This window comes from Vulpes vulpes, chromosome 15 (assembly GCF_048418805.1).
Source record: "Vulpes vulpes isolate BD-2025 chromosome 15, VulVul3, whole genome shotgun sequence".
In the NCBI taxonomy this organism is placed as follows: Eukaryota; Metazoa; Chordata; class Mammalia; order Carnivora; family Canidae; genus Vulpes; species Vulpes vulpes.
Window position 1 is genome coordinate 106,689,974 of NC_132794.1, and position 20,738 is coordinate 106,710,711.

General features: G+C 37.6%; 1 protein-coding gene and 2 non-coding genes across 3 annotated transcripts in view; all 3 read right to left on the reverse strand.

The window, feature by feature from the left end:
- EIF3A (eukaryotic translation initiation factor 3 subunit A) overlaps window positions 1–20,738 on the reverse strand; it is a 37,013-nt gene that overhangs the window by 8,070 nt on the left and 8,205 nt on the right. The window contains exons 5-17 of the mRNA XM_025994267.2: window positions 18,992–19,191; window positions 16,233–16,441; window positions 13,608–13,779; window positions 11,041–11,145; window positions 10,559–10,657; window positions 9,079–9,195; window positions 8,649–8,834; window positions 7,580–7,927; window positions 7,147–7,251; window positions 6,945–7,058; window positions 5,152–5,274; window positions 4,260–4,413; window positions 3,519–3,703 (exon numbers count right to left, since the gene is read on the reverse strand). Of these exons, the coding sequence (XP_025850052.1) occupies window positions 3,519–3,703; window positions 4,260–4,413; window positions 5,152–5,274; window positions 6,945–7,058; window positions 7,147–7,251; window positions 7,580–7,927; window positions 8,649–8,834; window positions 9,079–9,195; window positions 10,559–10,657; window positions 11,041–11,145; window positions 13,608–13,779; window positions 16,233–16,441; window positions 18,992–19,191 (2,117 nt within the window). The remainder of the gene's footprint in view (window positions 1–3,518; window positions 3,704–4,259; window positions 4,414–5,151; window positions 5,275–6,944; window positions 7,059–7,146; window positions 7,252–7,579; window positions 7,928–8,648; window positions 8,835–9,078; window positions 9,196–10,558; window positions 10,658–11,040; window positions 11,146–13,607; window positions 13,780–16,232; window positions 16,442–18,991; window positions 19,192–20,738) is intronic.
- On the reverse strand, window positions 9,533–9,661 carry LOC112918148 (small nucleolar RNA SNORA19). The gene has a single exon (XR_003234608.1). It is a non-coding gene; the product is annotated as a small nucleolar RNA SNORA19 (small nucleolar RNA).
- Window positions 10,801–10,930, reverse strand: LOC112918157 (small nucleolar RNA SNORA19). The gene has a single exon (XR_003234609.1). It is a non-coding gene; the product is annotated as a small nucleolar RNA SNORA19 (small nucleolar RNA).

The window sequence follows — 20,738 nt, forward strand, 5'->3', positions numbered from 1 at the left end:
CTAAAGGTATCCTCTGGCCTCAAATTTTCTTTTTGAGATTATGTGAAAAAACCTGTGTCCTAAATGTAGATCACAGTGCCTCCTAAACAGAAGTGGAACACATGAAATGTCAAATGTGAGATGGTTCAATTAACAGTTACTTCCCATTTCAAAATACTATGTTGTCATTAAACATTATGGGAAGGGTGTGGGGAGATAAACACTCTTAAAGTGGAAATGTAAAATGGGGTACAACCTTTGGAGTGAGCAATGCACACAATGTTAATCACGAACACCTCTGACACAGCTTGATTGTTCCTACAAACATAACCAAGGCTACAATCAGCAATTGAGAACACTCTGGAAAATATGGAACAAGACCTAGGGCAGGGGTGGGAGGAGTAAGAGAATAATCTAACAAAGCTAACAATCCGAAGTAAGAGAGTAAGAGGATCTTTAAAATTTAAGTGTTTTGGAAACAAAACCCTCCCATAACTACCATAAAAAGCAGTGAAGGGGGGCAGCCTTGGTGGCTCAGTGGTTTAGCACCACCTTCAGCCCAGGGCCTGATCCTGGAGACCCGGGATCGAGTCCCATGTCAGGCTCCCTCATGGAGCTTCTCCCTCAGCCTGTGTCTCTGCCTCTCTCTCTGTGTGTCTCTCACAAATAAATAAATAAAATCTTAAAAGGGGGGGAGGGGAATCCCTGGGTGGCTCAGCGGTTTAGCACCTGCCTTCGGCCCAGGGCGTGATCCTGGAGTCCCAGGATCGAGTCCCATGTCGGGCTCCCGGCGTGGAGCCTGCTTCTCCCTCTGCCTGTGTCTCTCATGAATAAATAAATAAAATCTTAAAAAAAAAAAATCTTCTCTAAGGTAAGTAAATTGCACCCTCTGACTAAAAAGGCACAAGCGCCAAAAAAAAAAAAGGTTAATAATAAAGACTATATACTTAGGTGACTAAACACAGTTTCAGTAAAATCCTCACACTCCCTTTACTGCAAGAATAAATTCTGAAAGCTCCCAAAGATTAAAACAGAATTTACAAAAGTAATAAAACCAAGACTATTATCAAGATCCTCTCCCATCCCTGAGAGCATGATCTCAAAACTTGAGAGAAGATTCTGAACTGACCAAACCATGGCACAATTTTTCAACTGTGAGAAAAAAAATAAAACCTCTTTTTGACACAAAGACAGCCTGGGGGAGGGGGGAGGAACTGAAAGGATACACAAAACAAACAAAAACATATCTACAAAGAAAAGATGATACAGTATAAACATTTGAAAGTAAATATAGTGTTTGCCAGTATGGTTGTACAACTGCTACCTGAGTCCTAAATAGATAACATGTTTTAATGAGCTGGAAGTAAAAATATCCTGCTTACTGCAATTAAACAAAGTAAAGGCATGTTCAAAATTTTTTGTTCAGAGAAGAGAGTTCTCAAAATCTACAGTCTGTGAGGTTAATTTTAGGGAAAAAAAAAGATGGTAATCACAAATAAAATAATAAAAACTACTGAGAAAGTTCTTAAATTTGGCTTAAAGAGGTAGCAGAAACATAGAAATAAAAACCTCCAAACTAAACGTTAAGAATAAAACCAAACAGTCACTGCCATGTTAAATGCGAATAGATAAATCTAAAGACTCCAACTGAAAGGGAAGTGAGGCACAAAAGGCTGAAAATGACAAGGATGAATAGACAGATGTGCAAAAACAAAAACAAAAACAAAAACAAAACACACACACAGAAACCCATAATCCCAGGTTTAAATCACCTCCCTTTCTTCAGAAGATGAGGCTCCCATAAACTAATGGAATGTGGCAAATTAAAATAATACAGCAGTTCTGAGTCCATACATAAAACACACAGAACTTTGTGTCCAACAGAAAAAGAATACACATAACGTATTTTAGGACACAAAGGGAAAATGTATTAAATTCCCAAAAAATTAGAAATCATACAGGCCAGGGGTGCCTAGGTAGCTCAGTAGGTTAAGCATTTACTGTTTCAACTCAGGTCGTGATCTCAGGGCTGAGATCACACCAGACGGGGCTCAGCAGGGAGATGGCCTGATCCTCCACCCGCCGGCACGAGCGTTCTCTCAAATAAATTAATTAAAAAAAAAAAAAAAAAAAAACCCAAACAGGCCACATTCACTGGTTAACAGAGAAAAATAAAAATTAACAGAGTAACAAAATCAGAAATCTAACCATGTATGTCTTAAACAGAAATTAAATGAACAGGTCCTCCAATAAAGAGAACTGACACACGTGTGGCAGAGATGAATGGAAAAGGCAGGCAAGAAATTCTCCTGCTACTCACCTCTTAACTTCGAAAATAAATACCTTAAGGGGGAGCATAAGCACATCCAAGATACCGAACACACAGAAACACGGTAAGGCATAAAACTAGCTCAGAATGGCTAGAGTACAGGTGATTAAGAGGAAAATGGGAACAGATGAAGGTGATAGAAAACAGCACTAGACAGGCCTGGATTGCTAAAGCAGGTTTTACCTTTGGCAAGTACAGAGTATTAATCAAAGGGAGGTGTGGAACCCAAGAGCAAGTATAATGATCAAATATGCATAATGAAAAACAAAAAAACAGGATACAACGTAGAAGGTCTGAAACTGGGGAAAGGTTATAATCAGGAAGAACAAAAAATAATGCAGGCAAAAGGAAATTCTGAATTAACAGAAAGGACAGGGAGGAGGAGATAAAAAATTCCATGATTGGGGCGCCTGGGTGGCTCAGCGGTTAAGCACCTGCCTTTGGCCCAGGGCATGATCCTGGAGTCCTGGGATAGAGTCCCACATCGGGCTCCCTGCATGAAGCCTGCTTCTCCCTATGCCTGTGTCTCTGCCTCTCTCTCTCATGAATAAATAAAATCTTAAAATAAAATTAAAAAACTCCATGATTAAGTGGGTAATGGTGCCACCAATCAGGAGCAGGGATTGGAGACAAAGGAGATGGGGGGGACACACAGGTCTATTAAAGATAAATATTTAAAAAATAATGCAATTAAAAATTAAATATATTCAGAGCAGCATTTGAATCACTTGGGAATACTGTTAAAATGCAGATTCTGTTCAGGTTTGACAGTGGGCTAGAGATTCTCTAACAGTCTGGTGAATATTCACTGCTGGTCCACCAGACCCATCTTTGAGTACTAAGACTTAAGAGAACTCATATCATCCTCTGAATTCACAGCAACCCCCTTCAAGGAAACTAGAATAGTCCCTCTTCCATTCACTAAAGAGTGCTTTTTGGTCAAATACTGAGGTCTTAGAAGATTCATTCTTACTGAGAGGGATTCTAAACAGAAGCCTAAAACACAGCTTTGCTAACGTTTAAGTCTAATCATCCCCCCTTTAGGAAACTATCTTTGGGAAGACAAAGTAATACCAGAATTTAAAAGAGATGAATGCAACCAACTTGAAACACCAAGCCCAGACGCTGACACATGTACGGAGGTATATGGATCATGCAAAAGAACTAGGTGACAAATACATCACAAAAACAGAGTAACTTCTATATTCACCTTTCTAGAAAGTGGATCATCACCAAGTCTTCTCTCTTCCTCTCTACGTCGTTCCCTTTCTTCAATTTCCAGCTCTCTTTGGCGTTTTTTCCTTTCTACTTCTTCTAATTTCTTGACTCGCTCCTGATACTCTCGTAGCTCTTCCTCACGTTTTGCCCGTTCAGCACGCTCTCTCTCTTCACGCTCTGTATAATGTAGTAGGGTTATCAGGTTAGTGTGCATTCTACTGGCATCTTTCCCTAGCGCTAGGTCTACTTTGCTGGTGCAGCATGAGGTAAAAGGAAAAATCTTTTTAAAAACTTTAAGTACTTTATAATCAGAAGATATTCAAGTAAAATAAGTATAATTATACCACCCAACATGAATAGTTTTGTAATGACAAAAAGATACCAGAATCCCTCCCCAACTCCTTAGCACCCGGGATTTCCAGATAAAGGATCATTTGACAGACTACAGCTGGCACATGTTCCTCACTATATGTTACTACTACATAAAATACAGTGATAAAAATTAAAAGGTGTTATTTTTAAAACACCAAAAATTTGGAAATAAGCTGGTAAAGGACATAACATCCTCATCTACAACAAACTTCAGATAACTAAAAGTTAGGTTTTAGTTAGTTGCAGATAAGAAGCCAATGATCCTGGTTCCTTGTTCCTGTATTTTCTGAACATGATTGCTATAAACTGAGTATCAAACCGGTTGCCTTATACTACACCTCCAATCTTGGCCTATAAATACCTTTCAGCATTTGTTCTTCTGCCCTCCTCTGTTCCTCCTCTTCTTTTTCTCTGTGGTAGGTTATTCTGCGCTCTTCTTTACGTTGCCTTTTACGTTCTTCCAAGCGATTATGCCTTTCTTCTGCTAATCGTTCCTCAAACTGTTTAAGTTTTTCCTATTAATAGAATGGGTAAAAAACAAAAGTCAAAATTCTGCAAAAATACACACTACTTATATTCAAAAATTTACAAAAACTTCAAAAGTTTACAAAAAAGCACAAGTTTTTTGAAACCACAGGAATCAACTTTCAAGTACAAAAATTTCCACATGGGGGCGCCAAAGTGGCTCAGTCCATTGGATATCTGTTTCTTGGTCTCAACTCAGGTCATATCTCAGGGTTAAGAGACTGAGCACCGCCCCCTTCAGTGGGCTCAGCTTTGGTGTGTGTGGGGGGGCCTGCTTGAGATTCTCTCTGACCATCCCCACCATAAAAAAATGAAATCTTTAAAAATTTCCAAATGACTGTGGAGTTTCTTCATATCTCAAATGCTTTAAATTTTACATTGTTGATTGCTATTTTCTACACCCAGTGGGTTTTTATACAAAACAAACTGAAGGACTAAATTAGAATTTAAGTGCAGGACATTTTGATCTGCCTTTTCCTTTCTAAATCAAACAGTAAACAAAAGCAAATTTTATGCAGTCCACTTTCACCTTCAGAAAAATTTGTTTACAGCAATGGTTGACTGCTTAATAGCCTAAAAAATATTTTCAGAAATCTTCTATTAAAATATTATTTGAACAATCACTATAAAATGTCAACTCAAGACAGAATGTACCAACTGTGTTAAAGAACCACCTTAAGGCAAAACTAAAAAGCTCATAAATGTTTTCCTGAAACCAGTCATTTCACCTCATAAACAGACTGTCGTGCAGCCTTCAGTCGCATCACAAATAAATCTCTGTCTTCAAGCATCCGTGACATTCGATTCTTATGTTCAAGAGCCTTTTCACGTTCTAGCTGCATGGTAGTAATCTGCAAGTACATAATATAAAGTTAAATTTCAAAGCATTTGTTATCTGATTAGTAATTTACTCTTAATTCCTGACATATTCCTGAAGAATGACAAGCAGCTCCTCTGCCCCTTCTATCATGCCATAGAAATGGAAGGGTTACTATCATCTATGCCCACACATATTCCTAGGAAGGCAATTAAGGGACAGAAGACAGACGGATAAAGGACCCCTGCAGTTTCTCTGTAAGAACTGGTTTTATTTTGGCCCAAAATACTGAAAATTTTTATAAAAGAAAAACTAGAATGTAGACAGTAACACAAAAGACTTCATGGTAATAATCACTATGGTTTAATTATAAAAAATATTTTCTCTCTTAAAGAAAACTAGAGGGCAGCCCAGGTGGCTCAGCGGTTTAGCGCCGCCTTCAGCCCAGGGCCTGATCCTGGAGACCTGGGATCGAGTCCCACAGTCGGGCTCCCTGCGTGGTGCCTGCTTCTCCCTCTGCCTGTGTCCCTGCCTCTCTCTGTCTCTTTCATGAATAAATAAATAAAATCTAAAAAGAAAAGAAAATTTAAAAAATAAATAAATAAATAAATAAAATAAAAAGAAAAGAAAACTAGAGATTAAGATAGGATGCACCATTGATTTAAGTAGGCTATTCTCTTTGCACTTTAAGGGGGGAAAAGGAAGCTTTTGAGATAGTCTGTAGCAGATCATCTCAAGTATTTTACCTGGTCTGCATGCTTGTTTCCCTAATTGTGTATGTTATCACAAAAATTCTAACTTCTGAAAAAAATGGGAGAAACTGGCAAATGAAGCCCAGAAAGATAACTTAATTGGAACAAGAGACTGCATTCTCATACCACAGTCCCCACAGTTGTGCTGCCTGTAGTTATTTTCCTTTTCTTTTTTTAACCAGAATGGGGTCACTAGTTTTTAATCACAAATGTAGCCACTACAAGCACTTGAAAACCTTGCTTTTCTTTCATTATATAAATACACTATATATACTAGCAAAACATCAAAAGGAACTGCCTAGTCATGAAAGACCATGTACTATCCGACCCCATTTACATAAAAGGTCTGAAAAATAGGCATATCTATGGGACGCCTGGGTGGCTCAGTGTTTGAGCATCTATCTGCCTTTGGCTCCAGTTGTAATCCTGGAAGTCCAGGTCAAGTCCACATCAGACACCCCCAGGGGAGCCTGCCTCTGCCTAGTCTCTGCCTCTCTCTCAAATAAATAAAATCTTTGGGGGGAGGGGGCGGCAAATCTAGAGACAGAATGTGACTGCTGGCTGCAGAAGGCCAAGGTGGTGGGGGAGGAAACAGAGGGTCTTTTGGGATATGTTCCAAAATTAGACAGCTGTACAATTCTATACATATACTGAAAACCCTGAACTATACAGTTTAAATAAGTAAACTGTATGTATGGCATGTGAATTATATCCCCATAAAGCTGTTTTTTTAAGTAAACATTTCAGCTGCCCTTTGTATTTTACAAGTTTCATTGTTTAATCTCTTGTGAATTTCAATCTGTCCATCAATCTGTTAGTATACAGCCACTAAAGCACCATTCCTGGCAAGAGAACACAAAATAATAAATTTTGAAACTGTGGCCCCATTACTGACAAAGGATTTAATTATAGCTTACAGACTACAAATGTTACAGGTAATCAGAAACCTTACTCTTTCTTCTTCCTGTTGTTCCCACAGATCCATGTCTTTAATCCTCTGTTCTTCATAAGCACTCTTTATCAATGGGATTTCCTCCAAGCGTTTAGCTCTTTCAAAATAGTCAATCTGAACGACATGAAAACAAATATAGTTTAAAAATTGGTTTCAGTTAATCTGGCATGTTAAAAGTTTACCAACCGGTTCTTTCACCTACCTTCTTTTCTTGATTCTTCAGGCGCTCCTGAAGTTCCTTCTTTTCTTTCTCCAGCTGTTCAACCTGTTTAGCCATGATGAAATCTGGATCCAATTCTTCAAGATCCTGAAAAATATCACAAATGCACACTAATAATATAAAAGAAATGTGTATGGAATAACATTTTCTAAAATCAAAATGTAAATTACTTTTTATACAATGAGTAGATGCTCACAATGGGTAAACTTGGGCAATATAAAAATGCTTTACGATAACCATATTTCTGTTTCAATATATGTTAAAACCTGCAGAGCCATTAAAAACAAATGTTTTACTTCACAGATGAAAAAATCAGGCATACCAACGGAGTGAAAATAACCAATGTAATCAATAAACAGTAAATGACTATGCTTCTGAGATGTGGATCAAAGTTAAGAAGTAATGTGCTACATACTTCAATGTCAATATCTTTGAATGCTTTGGCACCCAGTTCTGTTTTCTTGATCTGCTCCAAACGCTCACGAACAGTTTTCTTTTTGATTTGTTCATGTTCCTGTAAGATGCGCTCTTTCTCCCTCTCCTTTGCCTCCTGTCGCAGCCTCTCTTCTTCAGCTTTCCGTACTTTCTGGAGCTCAGCTTCCCTCTGCTCCAGTTCTTCTTTCTCACGCTGAATATTCAGACTTTCAAGGCGCTCTTTTCTTTCCTCAATTGTCTGACGGCGAGCCAGGATACGCTGATGCTCTTTTCGTGAATTTTTAAGGTACGCAGTAACAGCCAACTGATGCTGTTCTTCTTTCTCTTGCTTCAAAAACAAATGCGTTAAAAAAAATTTTTTTTTCTGTGACATATCATGGTATTAGGCATCCAATAAATTACTAAATAACCCTGATGCATTACCCTTACATGTGTCTGCTTTAAGAATAGGAAATGATGTTATTCGAACTACTAGTTCCCAGCATCAAAAACTATGACCTATATAGTCTTCTATTAATAGGAGTGATGTAGTTAAAGAACCTTTGTTAGTCAAGTTTTCTCTGCAACAAATCTACTTTAAAGTAAGCAAGCCAGGGATCCCTGGGTGGCTCAGCGGTTTAGCGCCTGCCTTCAGCCCGGGGAGTGATCCTGGAGTTCCAGGATCGAGTCCTGTGTCAGACTCCCTGCAGGGAGCCTGCTTCTCCCTCTGTCTGTGTCTCTGCCTCTCCCTCTGTGTGTCTATCATGAATGAATGAATGAATGAAGTCAGCAAGCCAAGAAGAAATCCTAACAGAGCACACAGATAAGAACTTAACCAAGAAGGAAAAGCTCAAGAAGCAAAGGACTCCCCTAAAGAGCATGGAGGTGGGGGTAAGGGAATTCATCATATGCATAGCAGGTGTAACACCCATACTAGCAAATACAACTGAATAGGAAATATATAATAAACCAATTTTCTCAGACATCATCTCAAACAAACCTTTTTGCACAAGACATAGCATAATGGCCCCTCAAAAATTCTGTAGATCATTTTTCTCAAAGATGCATACCAGTATATGAGCTGGCTTAATGACTTCAAGCGCCTTTGCAAGTACTGAGGACATTGCTGTTAGCTGATTTCTTATCTGTTCCGAAGGCATGCTTTGCAAATGAGGACCAATTGGAGCATCTTCTCGAGTAGCATAATTCAAATCAGATCCAAAACTAAGGGTCCGAGAAGTGTGGTCAATACGAACCTTTGAGAATTAAAGGATACCGTCAATAGTTGTATCTATATATAAATATGAGATACTCTAGAAATGAATGACTTTTGATAAAAAAAAGTTTCAACTGAGACAAAAATTAAGAATGTTAATTACAAAAGCCAGAAAATTGATTCAGTACAACTTTAAAAAGGTGCCACTGAACCAAAAGCTGACAAAGGGTATATGTTTTTTAGTCCTTAAAGGCCTTCCACCTAGTATCCCTTCCAGCACATACCTGCAGGTCACAATGCCTGGCTGCATCGACTATAGCCCGTTCCAGTTGGAAAGCATCAACAAAAGGAACCAGAGAAGTCAAACGAGAAAATTCAATGCTCTGATAAATTTGTGCCACCTGCATAAGAAACACAAGGTTAGTAACAACAGCTATCATTTGACATTTTTTCATGCAGTCTTACACAAGCATGAGAAGTAGAAATTATGCCCATTTCTCAGAGAAAAGAAACTGAAGCTCAGAGTAAATGTTAACACTACGCTGCTGGAGCTGGAATTCCAATTCAAGGCTACCAATCCCAAATGCTATGCTTTGAATCATCACAGTATAACATTCCTCAGAAGCTAATACTTTCAAATCCTAGTTTTATAAAACAAAAATCCCTGAATGGCCACATATTTGTAGATAAAGACTTGCTACTTACCTAATTCATCTGAACACTTTCAATAAATTTGTTATGTGTCTGAAGGAGACTGGCAGCATTACCATTTAGTTATACTGCTAATTAACCTTCAACTATTTGTATAGCACACAAGAAATAACACTGCTCACATATACAAGAAAAGCAGGTCAATGAAATGTGCACAAATACTCCAAGTGAACATACCATAAAAGCCCCCTCCCAATGAAATAAACGGAAGACAAAACAGGAACACTGAAGCCATATCATAAACCATAATCTTCAAACTTACATAAATCATACTAAAATATTTTTACCAGTATTTCCTTTGACTAACAATAAGTAGTGTAAAAGGTTCTCCAATCACTACTGGTAGTATTCATTAATTCAATCTTTTTTTTTTTTTAAGATTTTATTTATTTATTCATGAGAGACAGAGACAGAGAGAGAGAGAGAGAGAGAGAGAGAGAGAAAGGAAGAGACACAGGCAGAGGAAGAAACAGGCTCCATGCAGGGAGCCCGACCTGGGACTCGATCCCAGGTCTCCAGGATCATGCCCTGGGCCAAAGGCGGTGCTAAACCACTGAGCCACTGGGCTGCCCCATTAATTCAATCTTAAAGAGCTATTAAAGCTTTAAATGTGTAAGCTCTGTGACTAATTCCACTTCCTAGACTACAGAAAGCCACAGAAGTATGCAAGAATACATATATGGAAATATTCACTGCTGCAACATTTTCTAACAGCAAAAAAACCCCTAGAAATATAGACTTCCATCAATAGTCTGAATACATAAATCACAGTACCCTTTAGACAATGTAAAACCATGGAAATATTAAAAGGAGTAAGATCTAAATGGCTAAAGAGGAGAGATGTACAAAGACAAAGTTATACAATAAAAGAGGAAAAAGAAAACTGCATAGAATAATTGTTTTTCAAATCAAAGACAGACTAATTTTGGCAAGGACAGAATTTGGTGAAGTGTTCACTTCTTAGGTGATGCTAAAACTTTCTATCTTTGTGATAAAAAAAATCAAGGGGAGAAATTCCTGTTCTAAATAAAACATTCATTTAAAAGTGTCTACCTGCTGCAGAAGACGGAGTATGGTATTGTTTTGCAGCTGTGGAACATACTGTTGCAACTCTGGTTCCTTTTCGGGTTGTTCCCTAACCCAATTCAGAACCTGTAAAATCCATTACATTGAAAGAGAATTACACTTTCTAAATAACACTCAAACATTTGTGAAATTTTCCAACATTTTTTAAATATATAAAAGCATCCCACAGAGAAGGGAAATACACATGTAATACAAAAAGCTATATCGAGACCTGTCTGAAGGTGACTGACAGCAATGGCTACATTAGTCATGCTGCTAATTTACCTCCAAAGATTTTATTTAGCACATCAGAAATATCTTTTCTCTTGACATAAAGAAAAAAGACAATGAAATGTGCACTAAATTAAAACATATAGGGAAATTCTTCTCTCTCAATATAAATACAATCTGAAATAGCAAAAAGGCCAGCTATATGGTAGCATAAACAAAACTAAAATACAAAGTCTTACCTTTGTGACTCTCTCACAGAGTTTTAGTGGGTTAAATTCTACTTCCAGCCAATTGTAAAGGTCTTTCACTTCAGGGACAACATACTGTAGCACGTTGAATCTGACCTACAATTAATAAAAGGTTTAATTAACTGAAAGGAATTTTCCAACTAGATTTCCAGTTGAACTGAATGTAAGTAAGAAAGATTGGAAATAGATTGGAAATCTAGAAAATGTCTGAAAAACCAGCCTCAACCCTTTAAATTTATCAGAGGAATTTAAAGGAAAACTACCTTTGGATCTCTAACCCCAAATTATGCATCTACCTAGAGTAAAAAGGTCTCCAAGAGCTTAATAAAGATACAAAAACTCCTAAATCATGATCAATAAAATATTTGTAAAGACAACTCATAAGGCCAACTTAATGTACTGGTAATAATAAATAAAATACCACAGCTTACAAATAATTGTAGCACATGCAAATTACCATGACAAAACTACTCATAATAGTCCTAAACTAGAAAAAAAACCAATACAAATAAGGAGACATTCTTATACAGAAATGACCAAAGAAAAACCAACTACATTCAACATGTGAGTAAATCTTGCAAAAATAATGGTAAGAACAAAAACTTAACATATTATTACATTTATAGAGAACTTAAATCTCATACAAAGTACACAAGCAAGTTAATATGTGGTTACCAATCAGAGCAGTGGCTATGGGGGAGAATGAGGAGTGGTGACTAGAAACCACCTTATGAGAATTTACCCAATTACATTTATGATTTACATTCTTATACATGACTAGAACACAGCTAAGGGTGCCACTGTATAACCGCTCTTAAAAGAGGCAAAAAGTGTCCTAATTTAATAAATCTCAAAACTGCCCATAAGTGAATCTTCTCTTACCTAAAAGCTATAAACTAGGGCACATAATGTGTTTGGATATCTTTATCCTTCATATGTTGGGAAATGCTAACCCAAAGACAGACTAGCTACAGCGACACAGCAAGACTTGCAAGCACATGAGTGTGTCCCATACAGACCTATGAGTAACAAGACGGGTAAACAACAGTGGATCCTATCTCCACACACAGACACTCTAGTCTGCATCTCCAATGCAAAATGGGTGCACGACTGATGTCCCACACTTCTTGAATACTTCTCCTTGGAAGGGGCCCTATATATTTATTGAAATTAGCTGTGGTATAAACATTCAAATAAAATTCTCCCAGCTTTTATTCCTAACAAGAAGTTATTCTTGAGGGATGCCTGAGTGGCTCAATGGTTGAGCATCTGCCTTCAAGCTCAGGGCATGATCCCAAGGTCCTAGGATCAAGTCCCACATCAAGTTCCCTGCAAGGAGCCTGCTTCTCCCTCTGCCTATGTCTCTGCCTCTCTCTGTGACTCTCATGAATAAATAAATCTTTAAAAAGAAATTATTCTTGATTCTCCATTTAGCATCCCTTCCCCCAAAAAAGAAATATGCTAAGACGGGCTACTGTAATCCGTTAGAGTATATTTCTCACTAAAATTTATAATTGGCTTTCTGCACTAAGAACCAGTTGCTAATGAAATTGGGGGCATACAGAGAAATACTGTTTTACAGATAAGGTAGTTTTTAAAAAATGACCACAAAGGGAATTTGCCTTACTACTATAATAGAAAAATATCATAGGAGAAAACTACTTAGTTCTTAACCAAATCTGCCAGAAAAGTAAGGCCTTTTCTCTAGCAACTGTCCCTCTTTTTTCGCTTGTCTCAAAGTAGTTTACTGGAGGTCTTAAATTACAATAACTACTAAGTCAGATTACCGAGTCAGACTCCCTAAAGTCTAAATCCTTTTAGGTGTTACTTGCCTAGGATATGATAAACTTCCACTAACTGCAAAAGTCCATCAGCATAAAACACCATAAAGGTACACCAATTTTAGGTTCTATATTCTAAAACTAATTATTGTATGTAGTGGGTACAATCTAGAAACTATATATATATATTTTTTTAAGCTTTAAGTAATCTCCACACCCAGTATGGGACTCAAACTCACAACCCCATGAGATCAAGTCACAGGGTCCTCTGAATGAGCCAGCCAAGTGCTACTAGGAATCTGCATTTTAAAGAATACTTCACAATTTCATTGCATAGCACTGATCAAGAGCCGCTACATTAGTAACATAAAATGAATATTTAAAAAAAGAAAACACTGGAAATCGTTTCACTGTCCAGAATCAAGCTTAATTTACCTCACACTCTTTCGTATACTGGTCACCCTACTTCTACCATTTGTCAGCTCGATTAGTTTTCCTGCAGCCCTCTGAAATAAGGCCTGAACCTTCTTACCCACCGTAACTTTTTTTTCTGAGTGGTCCACATTATCCCTCAAAGGTAGTCCAACTCTTATATGCTACAATGAATTTAACTCCAGCCCACTCAATACAGAGAAATCACCTTAAAAGAACACTGTGGTGACTTATACCTGTAGTTCTAAAACTAGTCCATCCATCAGAACCACCTGGCACAAATAATAAAACCTGACCATAAAGCCTTCTATTCTGAGCTTGAAGAATGCTCGAACTTATACCAACCATATCGTTTATAAGGCCAATTCGTGTTGGTGGGGCTTGAAGACCGAGCAATGTTGCAAGGCGACGTTGTTTTTCTACTATAATGCCATCCATATCCAAAAGTCGAGCAATATCAGTACGCTCAGGGGTAATAGGGATGGAAAGAGTGGCCAAAAGGACTCTGGTAGACATTCTGGAAACAAAATTATGCATCTGTTAAATTCATAAATATTTGTCACCTGATAAAAACACTTTAACTGCCTGGTAAAATACGCCAGTGACAATATGTATACCACCTTGACAGACTGTATTCATATATGTTATTCATCAAAGCATTAGATGAAGAGAAACAGACTGTACTAAAATACTTGGGAGAATCAGAACTTTACCCACCCACTTACTATTGTATTTCCCAGCTATAGAAAAAGACGGGATTTAAAATGTAAAATATAGATACATTTTATACCTCAATTGTTTTCCTTAGAAAAACAGGCAGCTTTTAAAATTAAGGAGAAAGTGACAGTTAAGAAAGGGAAAAAATTTACAAGGACCATTAAGTGAATACGATGGGGGGGCATGTGTGGTGGGACTAAATCTTAGCTTCCTTAGAACATAAGAGGAGGGCAGCCTGGGTGGCTCAGCGGTTTAGCGCCGCCTTTGGCCCAGGGTGTGATCCTGGAGACCCAGGACTGAGTCCCATGTCGGGCTCCCTGCATGGAGCCTGCTTCTCCCTCTGCCTGTGTCTCTCTGCCTCCCTCTCTATCTCACATGAATAAATAAATAATATCTTAAAAAAAAAAAAAAAGCTAGAACATAAGATGAAAATCAGGTTGAATTCAGAGCACCATAGGACATTAAGAAGAGTGCTGTGGAGCACAAGGGTCAAGAGTTAGAATCTCAGCTTCACCATTTCCAAGACTGGAACCTAAGGTAAGATACTTAATTTTCAGGAGGCTATTGTAAAGATCAAGCAACATAATGTACATAGAGCTAAACAGCCTGATGTTTATTGTTATAATACTGTTATCACAGCACTTTCTAAAGGGATGGTAGAGGGCTGCTCAGGTGGCCTAGCAGTTTAGCACTGCCTTCAGCCCTGGATGTGATCCTGGAGACCCAGGATCAAGTCTCACGTCAGGTTCCCTGCATGGGGCCTGCTTCTCCCTCTGCCTGTGTCTCTGCCTCTCTCTGTCATGAATAAATAAATAAAATCTTTTAAATAAATAAATAAATAAAAAATAAAGGGATGGTACAGAAGTACCTTAAAGGAACCAAGTTTTTTAGTCTCAGACATGGATTACATAAAGGACAGTGAGTGACATAATGAACACTGTCCTTAGAGTTTCAAAGAAAATATACTAGGAAAATTCATTCAGTTGGTTCCATACATTGCTATAAAGCCAAAAGAAAATTTCATCTATATAATTCTACCAGAGGCCAAAATAACATAGTCTACAAAGAGAAAAAAAGAGTGATGTATGAGGTTCCTGAGTCCAACTGAAACATTTAAAAAACCAAATACGATGGGTGCCTGGGTGGCTCAGTCAGTTAGACATCTGCCTTCGACTCAGGTCATAATTCCAGGGAGCTGGGATCGAGTCCCACATCAGGCTCCCTGCTCAGTGGGGAGTCTGCTTCTCCCTCTGCCCCTCCCCCTGCTCACGTGCACACTTTCTCAAATATATTTATTCATGAGACAGAGAGGAGGCAGAAACATAGGTGGAGGAAGAAGCAGGCTCCCTGTGGCAATACTCCATCCCAGGACCCCGAGATCACAACCTGAGCCAAAGGCAGATGGCTCAATCACTGAGCCACCTAGGTGCCCCAAATCTTTAAAAAATTACTTAAAAAAAAAAAAAAAAAAGAAAGAAAAAAAAGGAGAAAAAAAAAAGACTGAAATAGGCTACATGTTTTATTAAAAAAAATAAAGTGGTTTTTAGATTGCTAGGTTATAGACCCCTTTTCTGTATTCAAACATACACTCAGGTTTTTTTTTTTTTAAGATTTTATTTATTCACTCATGAGAGACATAGAGAGAGAGGCAGAGACACAGGCAGAGGGAGAAGCCGGCTTCATGCAGGGAGCGTGATGTGGGGGACTTGATCCCAGGTCTCCAGGAACATGCTCTGGGCTGAAGGCAGGTGCCAAACCACTGAGCCATCCTGGGATCCCCTCAGTTTTATTTTATAATCAGGAGGGGAAAAAAGACTTGATAGCATTTATTTTTAAAATTTTCTTACTTAAAAAAATAAATAAAAAATAATAAAATAATAAAATTTTCTTACTTAACCTTAGACTAGATTCTAAATACTGTATACAGATAGAAAGCTCATACCGTAACACTAATCTGATTTTTCTCAATCAGGTTTCTGGAAGAGGTAGTTATCAAATGACAGTTACTGAAGACCAAGAATACTACCAGAGAACCACCATGTCTGGAGACACTTCTGACAGAAGTGGAAGAATTGTTACTAGCATCCAGTGGGCAGATTAGGAATGCTGTGAAACATCCTAAGTGTAGAGTCCCCCACAAAAGTAAATTATCTGGCCCCAAATGTCAGTGGTGCAGAGGCTGAGAAACACTAACTTGGAACCATACCATTTAAGAAGTTGTTTCATAATTTCAATATTATCTAACATTCTTACCTTTGCATCTCTTCTTGTGTAAGATTCTTTCTCATTTCTCTGGATAGATGGTAAAGACGATGGAGTGTAGATGCATGAAAAAGAGCATTTCCAGATTTCCAAAACACAGTTGAGACTTTATTATAGTAATTTGCCATCAACTGAGGTTTAGGTGGTTTTTTAGACAAGGTGAATAGTCCATGAATATCTTCCACAGCTTTGAATGCTTCCTAAAATTAGTAATGTAAGTTAGTCACTGTGTTCTAAATGATAAATAAATATCAAATCCAAATCTCTTTATGAAAGCTAAAACACAAAATATTGACTAAAAAAAAAAAAAAACACAAAGTAAAATCCCTTTGTGTGCTTCCTTTTATTCACCTACAATACCTGATATATTTCAGAAAATTGCCTTTATCACAAAAATACTAAATCCTCAGATTTCTTAGAATTAGATAGAACAGACTTAAAAAAAAACAAAAGTGCACTGTCCTTTCTGCCACAATGTGTGATTCCACTCAGTTCAAAATGCTGAACTTCAGCACTGATGCTTGAGAGAAGCTTTTTTTTTTTTTTTTAATTATGATAGTCACAGAGAGAGAGAGAGAGAGAGGCAGAGACATAGGCAGAGGGAGAAGCAGGCTCCATGCACTGGGAGCCTGATGTGGGATTCGATCCTGGGTCTCCAGGATCGCGCCCTGGGCCAAAGGCAGGCGCCAAACCGCTGCGCCACCCAGGGATCCCGAGAGAAGCTTTTCAAATAAATAAGGTATATTCGAACATGTGCCAATTAATATAATAGAGGCTTTTGCTTTCTTTGTCCCTTTTATGGTAGTAGCAGGGTGAATTTTGAGGTGGTGCCAGATATCTGTAAGAATATGTATCTGTCCCATAGAGAATTTTGTAAAATTCAATTTATTCAGTCTTTCTACTAGTTAACTAGCCCCAGCCTAAAACATAACATAATTAGATAAGCTAGAACTATCTCGACAGCTTTGTCAACTGTGCTTTAATTTGCAAAGGTTATTTTTAAATCCCATTCTTTTGACTGTCCTAAAGATGTTTCAAAGTATACTTTTAGGGATGCCTGGGTGGCTCAGAGGTTGAGTGTCTGCCTTTGGCTCAGGTTGTGATCCCAGGGTCCTGGGATCAAGTCCCACATCAGGCTCCCTGCAGGGAGCCTGCTTTTCCCTCTGCCTATTGTGTCTACCTCTGTTTGTGTCTCTTGTGAATAAATGAAATTTAAAAAAAAAAAAAAAAGTATACTTTTAGAAATCCAGTTATATATGCTTATAAATTTTTCCATAACAGATCATTTTAATTATTAAATGTGATCATTTTAACAGAAAACAGATCAATGCATTCTTAAGGATTAGAGAAGGGCTGACTGCAAAGGAACATGAGGGAGTTTTGAGGAAAAGCTTAATTATGGTGCTGACTGCATTTGTCAAATTTTAGGATGAATTTTGCTGAATGCAAATTATACTTTAATAAACATGGCTTTCAAAAGTTTTTTTTTTAATTTTTATTTATTTATTATACTCACAGAGAGAGAGAGAGAGAGAGAGAGAGAGGCAGAGACACAGGCAGAGGGAGAAGCAGGCTCCATGCACCGGGAGCCCGATGTGGGATTCGATCCCGGGTCTCCAGGATCGCGCCCTGGGCCAAAGGCAGGCGCCAAACCGCTGCGCCACCCAGGGATCCCCTCAAAAGTTTTTTAAAGTTTATTATCATCACACTACTTGGCAGAATATATAGAAAAAATCTGGAAAAACATAATACATAATATAGAGCTATTTGAGTAACAAGATAACAGATGAATATTTTCTTCTTTCTATTTAACCATTTGTTATATAATGAGTGTGTCTTCTATAGAACCTTTTTTCCTCATTTCATCAGGTAATGTTTTAAGGGTATCCCTATAGAAAGGAAAAAAATACTTTGGAGAGCAGGAAATCACATTTTCACTCAGCTGGAAACAACCAATCCTCTTCCTCTATAATTTCATTAGTTTGTTTTTTTTTTTGGCCAAACATATAAAAAGGTTCAAATCAGGACTACAAAATCATATGAAAATGTCTTTTCGGAATTCTTAGCATAAAAAGCCCAAGTGGTGGACACATCTCTCAACACCACTGAGATCTCCAATGTAGGCCCTTTTCCGTGCATTTACTAAGCCAAAGCAACACTAAGATATCTAGGAGACAATCTAATGCAGCGTTTCTCATACATCCGCAGTAAAGGGGACAAGTTTTTTTTTTTTTAATTTCCAACCTACTGCCAGCATTACTTTTATTAAATACAGCAAAACTATGAAAAAAAAAAAAAAGAAGGACAAGCTCAGTTTTTCTAAACAGAGTAAACATAAAATTACCATGAAATTGTTACCCCCCAAAACAAATTAAGTAAATTAAAAAAGAAAACCCATCTTTAGTAAATGCATACATTCTCCACTATAATCATTTCATCCTGGACCAGTAGATAGTTCACAAACATTAAATCATATTTTGAGCAACGAGGATTAACTGTTTTATATGGAAAGCCACCAGGTTCAAAAAAGATTACCTGATTTGGCCCAGATTTCACAGCAGGCAACTAGAACCAAAATATCCTGAGACTGCCTGTCCAGAACTCTTGGTTATCCATTGGACAATCTTAAATTTCTCAGTTATCTAATTGACATTATCCCATAACAATCAAGATGAAGATACTTATTAAAGAAAATAAAAGTACTCTGGGTTATTAGGACTACAAAAGACAGCAAACAGTTCACAACATACCTGCCATAACTCCATACTGATAGCACTGTCCAACTGAACAAGCCTGGTTTCCAAATGCATGGACTGGCTTTCAGGATTATTAAGATTGATTGCTGTACTTTGATTATGGTGGCGTTGAATCTGTGACAAGTGCATTCTCAAATTGTCACACAGCTTACGGAATTCAGCTTTACGAGTGTACTGGAGGCAGAATTTGAAAGCTATAGACATAATTTATAAGATATATTAGGTACTTTCCAACATCATCAAGTATGTGAATAAGGTTTATTTCAAATATTAAAATTAGTTATTTTAATAAGATTTACTAAAATTATAATCAATCGGTCTTTAAAATGATCAGAGTCCTCACTCAATCATGTGTCCAGACCATCTTTTGAACATAGCCCTGGCCTAGCTAAAATTTGATTCTGGGGTTCTAAGAGAATTTACAAATGGAAAACTATCCAAATTAAGGTGTAGGAGAGACTCACCTTTCAAACACTTAACCACTTCAAATCCTAAAAGAACAAAAAAATCCTAGCCTAAAATATAGCCTTGCTATCTAACAAATTGTGGGCTTATGTTAACCTGATTTCAACTGTGTACTAGATGTGTACCCTAACTACTTGCTCTGTCATTAAAATAATTTTCTGCTGGGAACCCTGGGTGGCTCAGCGGTTTGATGCCTGCCTTTGGCCCGGGGTACGATCCTGGAGTCTCCGGATCCAGTCCCGCATCAGGCTCCCGGCATGGAGCCTGCTTCTCCCTCTGCCTGCATCTCTGCCTCTCTCTCTCTCTCTCTCTCTGTCTCTCATAAATAATCTTTTTTTTAAAAAAATAATAATTTTATGCTGTCATATATGCAATATAACAATTGTTTCAAAATACCTTTGCTCTTAAAATATATGTGTGTGTGTGTGTGTGTATTTCAACAGGCCCAAAACAAAAGGACGCAGCTTAACTTCAAGTTAACATTTATATCAGTAGATATCAAAAGACTCAAGTTTACTTGTGTTAAATGAAAATTCACATATGCTAGCCAAGTAAACAAAACAGAACAGGTTCTAATACAGTAAAATATTCTTGAAGTCACAAGTTGATAAACAAATGCCAATCATTCCTCATATTGGAAAGAATGACAATATAAGGTTGTACTAAAACCAAAGTAAGAAAAAGCCAAAAGCCACTCTTAAGTCATATACATCCTATTTACATATAGTTAAAAAGCTGCAATAACAGCAAGGTAAGTAACAGTAAGGAAAAAGATCCAGGATTAAGAGAAAGGACATTATATGGTTCAAGATTCAAAGTAGTTAACCTTTGAACAAGGATTTTAACTGCATGGGTCTATTTATGCAGATATTCCCAATAAATACAGATATGTAAAGTTTATTTTCTCATTATGACTTTAACACTTTCTTTTCTCTTAGCTTACCTCTTAAAAATACAATATATAACATATATAACATAGAAAATAAACAATCAACTGTTTATGTTACCAGTTAAGGTTCTGGTCAACAAGAAGCTATTAAGTTTTTGGGTAGTTAAGTCATAGGCAGACTTTCAACTGCAGAAGTGGAAGCAAAGGGGTGTGCCCACAAACACTTCTAACACCCCTAAGTTGTTCAGGTGTCAATGGTATATACAGTGTAACAACTGAATTTTTAAAAAAATATTTTATTTATTTATTCATAAGAGACAGAGAGAGAGGGGGTGGGGGCAGACAGAGAAGCAGGCTCCATGCAAGGAGCCTGACATGGGACTCGAT